The sequence below is a fragment of the Alosa sapidissima genome, chromosome 15, assembly GCF_018492685.1.
Source record: "Alosa sapidissima isolate fAloSap1 chromosome 15, fAloSap1.pri, whole genome shotgun sequence".
Taxonomy (NCBI): domain Eukaryota; kingdom Metazoa; phylum Chordata; class Actinopteri; order Clupeiformes; family Clupeidae; genus Alosa; species Alosa sapidissima.
In genome coordinates, this window is record NC_055971.1 from 1,892,113 (window position 1) to 1,901,035 (window position 8,923).

Sequence of the window (8,923 nt, forward strand, 5' to 3'; positions counted from 1 at the left end):
TTCTGTGAAAAAGTTGCTAAAATAAGTGCTCAGTTTGATGCTCCTATAAGGAGGGCTTTGCCTTGTGTTAGTATGACCGCATCATTGGACTCTTTCTCTCCTCTTGATGAGGAAGTAGTCTCTCAATTGCTTCAGCGAAGTCGTCCAACAACATGCCCATTGGATCCTGTCCCGTCCACTCTTCTACAGTCTATCTCACCCGCTGTTCTACCAGCAATCACACGCTTCACTCAGTTCTGGAATAGTTCCTTATTCTTTTAAACAGGCTAGGGTTACACCTCTGCTAAAGAAAAGTACACTTAATCCAACTGAGGTGAAGAACTACAGGCCTGTCTCCCTTCTTCCTTTCTTGTCAAAGGTTTTGGAGAAAGTGGTCTTCAAGCAAGTTTGTGACTTTCATCAGAATAATCTACTAGACCCTATGCAGTCTGGTTTTAAGAGTGGTCATTCTACTGAAACTGCTCTTCTGTCTGTGACTGAAGCATTGAGAGTAGCTAAGTCCTCTGCTCAGTCATCAGTATTAATTCTACTAGATTTATCTGCAGCCTTTGATGCTGTTAACCATGACATTCTCCTATCTATACTATCTGAACTGGGAATTTCTGGAAAAGCTCTTGACTGGTTTGAATCTTACCTTAAAGGGCGTTCTTTTAACGTGTCTTGGCAGGGACAGGTATCTAAGTCTCATGACCTCACCACAGGTGTGCCTCAGGGATCAGTATTAGGACCCTTGCTTTTCTCTATTTACACCACTTCCTTAGGTGATACCATTCGCTCCCATGGATTTGACTATCACTGTTATGCAGGCGACACACTTTACCTGTCTTTCCCACCTGATGACTAGTGTTTCCCACCGGATTTCTGCATGCCTTAAGGATATTTCAGCCTCTGGATGAAAGATCGGCACCTTCAGCTTAATCTCTCAAAAACAGAGTTTTTGGTGTTTCCAGCTGAAACAGCTATTCCCCAACAGATTAACATCCAGCTTGACTCAACTTCACTGACCCCAACTAGATCGGCACGAAACTTGGGCGTTGTAATTGATGACCGACTTAACTTCTCTGAGCATATAGCTTCTATTGCAAAATCATGTCCGTTTATGCTTTACAACATTAGGAAGATCATGTGCCGTTCACCCTGTTACAAGTTGATGAACTAAAACGATTTTGGAAACATTATTTTAAGGTGTAAAAAACTCTTTGGTGTTGCTTTAATGCATGAGACATTTTGCTCATTGACTGAGAGCCCTAATTTCATCAATGGGGAAATTAGGCTAGGCTACAAAGTTAATGTTTATAATTTAAGTAAATTATTTTAAAGTTATGTTAATATATATTATCCCAGATAGAGACTGGCGGACCACTGTCGGTCCATTGGGGGCAGATCTGGCGGTCCGCTGGCGGGTTGCAGACAAATTGCCCAATATTTGCCACTATTGGTCTAAAATCTTTTTCATTTGTTCATTTATATCCATATATAATTTTATTAACTTTTCTTAATATTCATGACAAGTTAAATTTAAAGAGATGGTGGTCCAACGGCGGACCACAAGTGGCACACCACCGGCGGCATATAGGCTACCAGCGGTCCGCTATCTGCCAATCTGATTTTGCTATCTGGGATGTCACTGTTATGCTAATACCCTAATATGCAGAAGACTGACAAGACATGGGCGCCATAAGACCTAGAGTTGTAGACATTTTGCCATTTTACTGTAGATCTATAGCTAACCAGGCTTTATTATTATTAATTTGTTAGTCTTCAGAAAACTCACATTTGCTCATTGTTGGATCATTTTCATTGAGGAAGTGCTGTGTTGGAAGGTGCACTCACATTTTTAGTTTTCCGTATACAGCTTGGCCTTCATATGATAGAGACTAGTTCACTGCTGGCAGAGGCCTCAGAGTACCCTTTTGCAATTATGTAAGCACATAATGTAATCTGAAAACTGCTGCCCTGATTAAAAAAAAAAAACAATGCAACTGATCTCAGCTGGTATTCTGTATATAATGGGAGTGGAATGGAAATTTATAAGTGACCCCAAACTTTTGACCAGTAGTGTACTTGCTATAGAACGTTTGCTATATAAATTATTACCAACTTTCATTGTTTCTCATTGTGTAAGGATTTATCATCAATGGTCTGTTCTTCCCATAGTTTCGGGATTTTCAGGAAGCGTTAAAAGCTCATAGGCTAACCAAGACAGTAATAGCATGTTTTCTTCACAACAAACCATGACAATCATTATTTAAGTCTATGGTTTATGATTATAACATGATTTTGAGTCACTTTGGATAAAAGCATCTGCTAGGTAAAACTTCCATGACCAAAGCAATTCATTCCACCATTCTTCTAGTGCTGCACATTTTTAATCCAAATGCATGATTGTTAATGGTTGACAATTCTAAATTTCATGAATAAGCTAGTCTATATGTGGCTATACCTCAATTTTGTCCACTTTGGGTGAAACCCAGTTGGCCACTGTATTTTGTTTGTCATTTAGCTCCACCCTGTGGTCTTTAGTGCACATTGTGTGATTTTTAATCTACAAGGAAAAAACTGACATGACCCACAAGTTGATTTATTACACAAATGTAGTAATGACACTAGCAGACTACCTTAGGGGAACAAAAGGGAACGATCAGTTATTTTCTCATATAGTTCATGTTGGTGTAAATGCTAATATGCTATCCTGTCCCTGCATGAGTTTCCCCAAACATTTCTGCAAATCCAAAACGTAAAATACAAGCAAAATACAAGTAGTCCTAAAACATTTTTTTTTTAAAAAAGAAAATTTATTTCAGACACATTCTTGAATGTCAACAAAAGAGCTGCATTCTTGCAATTAGAGTGGTATTCAAAGTACAGTTATAAGGACCTTATGATGGCAAATACAAAAAAAAACAAAGCAAAACAAAAAAACTAAAATATGATAGATGTACCTACCAACCTACATACACAAGATATTGTGCTGTGCACCTTTGGGAAAACAGTTAGCTACTTCCATAGTTTAAATCCTCTCCCTAAAACTGCTCCAGGCAAGAACTACCACTAAGAAATAAAAATAGGACTGAAGACACATAGTGTTAACTTTACAAAAGGAGAATAACACTGTACATCTTAAAAACCTTTCATATACACAGCCTAACATGTCTTGTTCCTGTTGTACTTTGAGAGGTGAAAGTGTGTACAATTGGGTTTAATGGCATCAACAGGAATTCAGGCTATATCAGTAGCTAATCTATTCATCGTCGTCGTCTTCCTCATCGTCATCATCGTCATCGTCATCATCATCGTCATCATCATCTCCATCACCCTTTTTGGACAAACCTGCTATTCCTTTTGTACGATATGCAGCAATATCCTATTGGAAGCAAACACACATTACATAAGCTTGGACACGTAAGAATTCTAACCATACATTTCTCAAATGACATTCTGAGTTTACCTTGTCATATTTTTCCTTCAGTTTTGCAGCCTTCTTTTCATAAGGCTGCTTAACCTCAGCAGCGGAGCTGTTCCACATCTCCCCTAGTTTCTTTGCAATGTCTCCAATAGTCAGACCTGGATTTTCCCCCTTGATCTTCGGGCGGAAGTCTGAGCAGAAAATGAAAAATGCAGACCTGCAAGGCAAACAAGGACAGGATTTACTTCAGAGTACAGCAACACAGATTCACTGTAAATCCAATAGAATTTGAGATCTCTTACGGTGGTCTTTTTGGAGCGTTGGGGTCCTTAAACCGTCTCTTCTTTTCACCCTTAGGTGGGATGTAATTTTTCATTTCTCTCTCATAGCGGACCTTATCCTGTTTAGCCATGTCCTCAAACTTACCCTTCTCTTTGGCAGACATGGTCTGAAGAACAAAAAAAGAAAAAAACAATATACATCATGTAGATGGCACCCATCACATTTTTTAATCCCTCACAGGAATACTGTTGAAAACATTGTGAGGATAAGAATGTCTACTTTTAACAAACACATTTCCTCCTGCCTCACCTTCCACCGCTCAGAGCATTTCTTGGAGAACTCAGAGAAATTGACAGAGGCATCAGGGTGTTTCTTCTTGTGCTCCTCCCTGCACGTCTGCACAAAGTAGGCATATGAGGACATTTTCCCTCGCGGCTTCCTTGGATCTTTACCCATCTTATCAACCTTGTCCTTCAAAAAAAATAAAAAATAAAAATTAATAATATAAATTCACACCATTTCAATCACTTGTTTTCAATGTCAACAACAACAAATCTTTCGAGACTGAGCAAATGGTGACCGCCCCCCCCCCCCCCCCAAAAAATGTTTTTTTTTTTTTAAAAATCACTTCACACATCTGCCCGTGATCATGCATAATAAAACACAGGTCCTCAAACAGAGTAAAGAGTAAACGTTAATTTGATAAAAGAACATTGTAATTTATGTACATTTCATTGCTCCAATATAGCTTACTGTGCACCAACAGTAAATGTTCGTTCCGAGTCAAAGACAAAAACGCAAACGTTTTAACAATAACATTTCTTCATCCATTTTGAAAATGCCATCTTCATGAGAGAAAGTCCCCATCATTTGTCTCCACCCACATTCCTAGATAAGTTTGAGGCTGGAAATAAAATCTAATATTAGTTTTCCAGCTATTTCAGCAAATAGTGCACAACTACTGAATGGACTTCAATAATATGTCTATTAGCAGTAAGCTAGCTTGCTATGAGACCAACTCGCAATGGTGTTCCCTTTTACTATTCTGTAGCTGAAACCTGCGAATGGTCGTCTCCGTCGAACAAAGCTAACTAAACTAGCATATTAGCATAGCTCTTCTAGCCAATATGGCTTCCTTTCTTTATGTGTGCTGCAGCCTTCCAGCAAGCACTGGAGTCGGGTTGGTCAGGAGAAAACATCCATCATTCAACGCACGCCTATTGACGGTTAAAATAAGGCAAAACACTACAAAAACGACGTAGATTCTGTGATATTCCAACCACTGCATGTAGCTGACAACGAAGAAAAATATTTATCTAAAAAGTTCTGTCAGATAAATTTCCGCCCGTTTCGCCCCCACCCCCTCCTTCATAGTCAGGCAGTGCTGTGCTCTTACCACGCAGCAGCCAGCCATGTTACTAACGTTAGAAGCTAGCGAAGCTAGCTGGCATTGTAAGAGAAAACAGAGATACAAGGTAAACTACATATAAATAAAATATGAAACTATAATACATAACAGAATTATGCCATGTGCACCGAAAACACTGAAAATAAGTATTCAACATGGACTATGTGCTAACGTAAGATCACTCGCTTCCCAACAGACGTTTGTCATTCTAACCCTAGCAAAATTACTAACATGAACGTAATCACAATCCTGGTAACGTTCGTGCAATGCCAATGTAAGACAAACATACAAATTATTGCTATACCACGCACATAGTTAGCAAAAAACAAAGACTAGTTCCTGAGAAAACGTCATTGTTTAATTCAAGAGGGACAAATGGCCCTGTCTATGTCGCTAACAGGCTAACACTCGTAATGATAATCCAACAAAGGCATGCCTTTTCTAACGGAGATGTTGTTTAGCTTAACGTTACTGGCGAAATGACAAGAATAATAGACACAGTGGCAATACATTCAACCATTAAACTCTCGCTGCATTCGCTGTTTTGGTTTCTTGACAACATCAGTATCTTTTTTACATTTAATCACAGTGAAATATACATACCCGTAGCAGGCGTTCTTTCTCCGGCTAGATAATGGGGTCCAACAAAACGTTATTACGCGGTCTTGAAGGTGCCTGTAGCTAGACCTGCCTCAGCGAAATACTGCAAGATGACGAATCCGATTGGCTACCGCCAACTCATGGTTTCATTTGATTCGACGTCAATCCTCAATAGCTCGAAATATCGACGACAGTTGGTTGGCTTGTTTTGAAGCGGCGTCATGTATTTGTCAGTGGCGCGTAATATGATTTGCGTTTCTTCATTCGCATCAAAAAGGACTGAAATCGCAGTCATCAACTGAACAACAATGAATTGCCTTAACAAAACAAGGCAACGATTAGCTGGGGTTACATCCAACTGGCAACGATAAGAAAGTTGGATGTTACCCCAGCTAATCGTTGCCTTGTTTTGGTAAGGCAATTCATTGTTGTTCAGTTGATGGCTAAGATTTCAATGCGGGCTTTTTATTAAACCCTGACAGGACACACTTGAAATTATCATTCAATATTCTAATGAGCACCGCAATTCGATTTGTTTGAGGTCTCTCGAATAGAATAGAATTTGTGTTGCACTCTGCATGTGTAGCAGGGTTAATTATGCTTCCCTGAATTCCCCCATCGTTTCTACAAATTCTATTGTAGTTTCCCACGCCTCTGAGGTACAGTAGGTTGTAGGGGGGTGTGGCAGGGGTCGGTTCCCACGCTGAAGACACCTTAATAGTGTTCATGTAGCCCCCTCCTCTGCCTCTTTTGCTACTGTCCTGAGGCAGAGGTATGTGGAGTCTTGCATACAATACATCATATCTTTTATTTATGCTTTTATGGTAACTTGTATGGTGCATTTTTCACATAGAACTGTTTTCTGGTGTTGCACACCTTATATACGAGTTATGTTTATTTAATCACTGTTTTTATGTTAACTCGTTACACAATGCACATTACCTCAGTTCTACATGCTACAGTCTGCTAACGTGGCTGCAGGTGTAGCGACGTTAACTAGTTAGCTTACAGACTTTCATACTGGTGAATTGACTGAATGCATTTAAACGTGGTTTACCTGTTTGATTGGCAGGAGCTGTGATGCGACTTGCTCGCTCCCTGTCTGATGTGTTTGTTTTGTCTTATATTTCAGGTATGCCATGTTTGTTTAATGTACTTTTGTTATTGTCTATTCACATGTACTTTTGTGGCGACGCTGTTAACTGCGTCTCGTAGTCTTGCCGCGCGCCTCTTTTGCTACTGTCCTGAGGCAGAGGAGCTGTGATGCGACTGGCTCGCTCCCTGTCTGATGTGTTTGTTTTGTCTTATATTTCAGTAAAAGAGTCAAAGGCCAGGTCGGTTGTGGCGTCTCTTATTATACACAACACAACGCAGAGAACGTGGTAGAGGGAAAACTACCTCTGTTACACATGTTAATGCGCTATAAAAAATAAAACTGACTTGAATATAACGGGATGAGTTCATACAGTTTGTTCGCATATGTTGCAATTCTATCTGCGTTAGTTTAGGAAAATGTCAATTAATCGCAGCCTACTTTAACTTGCAATGAGACAACGGAGAAACGCACGTAGGTGCGCTTATCAGGCCGGGAGCCAGGTCCACTCCTCAGGATGTTTTTTGCTAGGCCTACCTTTTTTCACTATTATTTCGTATTATCTATACCTGGGCCATCAAAAGTTGATAATGACCACCCCCAACTCGGCCCCGCGTCTCAGGGGCAAAAAAAAAAAAAACCTTTTTGGCAAAAGCTTTTGGCGGAATGATGTAATTGTGAATATAGGTAGCCTACATAAATGGTCATATAAAACTACATTTTTGCATGGTGTATCCATAGGGGAAACTGGCAAAAAAAAGATTTTTTTCATCCGGCTTTAGGGAGGAAGATTTTCAATGCCCTGTCCTGCGTCCTGCGCAACATCAAGCAGGATGCTTTTGTCCTCCTTTTTGAGACAGGCTTGAAGAGCAGAGTTCTAGAATCTTTGCTGGGACGCAGCACAACGTCCAATGCCGTAACATATCTAGTCTAACGAATGATTGCTAAGAGCGGTGTCAGATATATATCGGAGCAGATATCATTGGTTAAAGAACACACAGGGGCGGACTGGCAATCTGTGCGTTCTGGAAAAGTCCTGATCATCGGCCAAGTAGCCACATAAATTGTGCTGAACAAGAAGTTCACTGGAAACAAAAAACTCTTGGATACAGCCAGGAAAGAACAGAATATTGCAGATAGACAATCAACTATTTTGGTGAGTACACTAGTCTTAGGATTTCACTGATGGGCTACATGAAATATTTATATTTATTGGGTTGAAAACAATACAGATTTTTGAAGGCTGATAACAGTATTGTTGTTATGTTGTTATTTGTACCAGTCCCTGCAGGTTATACTGTAAACAGGCCCAGAGGCAGTGGGGGTTTGGAAGCCATGATGACAGAGGTGCTGTTGTCTCCTGCGCTGCACAGAGTGTGAATGTGGAGTTTGCTTATATACAGGTGGACAGCCACACACACACACACACACACACACAATACAGATGAAGACACTGAAGTCCCCAAAAGACTGAAGCACTTTAGAAATGCTATACTTTTTGAGCAGTTGAATGTATTTTTTTTACAATCTCCTTTGTTGTTTACATAAAAGGTTAGTATGCTTTTTTTAATATATATATTATGTATGTTACCTGTTAGGCACGACGTGCTAGCGGAGTGCCTAAAACCCCCCTTAGCTGTTGTAGAATCAGTGTAACACGACTCTAGTGGCTTATTGCTTTTCTAAAACTGTTACTAAATACTAAGTAAAGGCACAGCAACTAGAAATATAACGAGTTATTCCTAGATAATCATTCTTCCGCCAAGAAATATTATATTTCCCCTATCTGTTCAGCCGATTCAGCCAATCACAATCAAGGACCGGAACTATCAGTTTTAGAACTACACGTCTCCTCCAAGTGACAATCATTTTATACACAATAGGGAGGGAAAGTAATCTCATCGCCACCTACTGGTTGCGTTCCTAGAGTTTAGCGGAGTGGATTGGGATCTTAATTTAATGCTTTCCATATGTTAGGCACTGGGATCACCTCTATTGCTTCTAGTGGTCATACCTTATTTTTAGGATCAGTTGAATTGTTTTGAGTTTTTGTCTTAACATGGTGATAACGAACTACAGTTGCATGTGACGTCACAGGTTTGGGCGCTTAATCTCTAACTGATCAATACGGCAA

At 39.9% G+C, this 8,923-nt stretch overlaps 1 protein-coding gene across 1 annotated transcript; it reads right to left on the bottom strand.

The window, feature by feature from the left end:
* Positions 1 to 2,565: 2,565 nt before the first annotated feature.
* On the bottom strand, positions 2,566 to 5,856 carry hmgb1b (high mobility group box 1b). Its single transcript, XM_042063002.1, has 5 exons — positions 5,700 to 5,856; positions 3,998 to 4,159; positions 3,709 to 3,854; positions 3,449 to 3,623; positions 2,566 to 3,364 (listed from the first exon to the last, which is right to left on the bottom strand). The coding sequence occupies exons 2-5, from the start codon at positions 4,142 to 4,144 to the stop codon at positions 3,242 to 3,244; spliced, it is 591 nt and encodes a 196-aa protein (XP_041918936.1). The 5' UTR covers positions 4,145 to 4,159; positions 5,700 to 5,856; the 3' UTR covers positions 2,566 to 3,241.
* Positions 5,857 to 8,923: the final 3,067 nt, after the last annotated feature.

What these genes read in the sequence shown, in the direction of transcription:
- hmgb1b (XM_042063002.1), bottom strand. Translation starts at nt 4,144, where the DNA reads ATGGGTAAAGATCCAAGGAAGCCGCGAGGGAAAATGTCCTCATATGCC. An exon ending in AATGCTCTGAGCGGTGGAAG is followed by an intron (nt 3,855 to 3,997) that starts GTGAGGCAGGAG and finishes TTTGTTCTTCAG; the next exon opens with ACCATGTCTGCCAAAGAGAA. An exon ending in AACGCTCCAAAAAGACCACC is followed by an intron (nt 3,624 to 3,708) that starts GTAAGAGATCTC and finishes TTTGCCTTGCAG; the next exon opens with GTCTGCATTTTTCATTTTCT.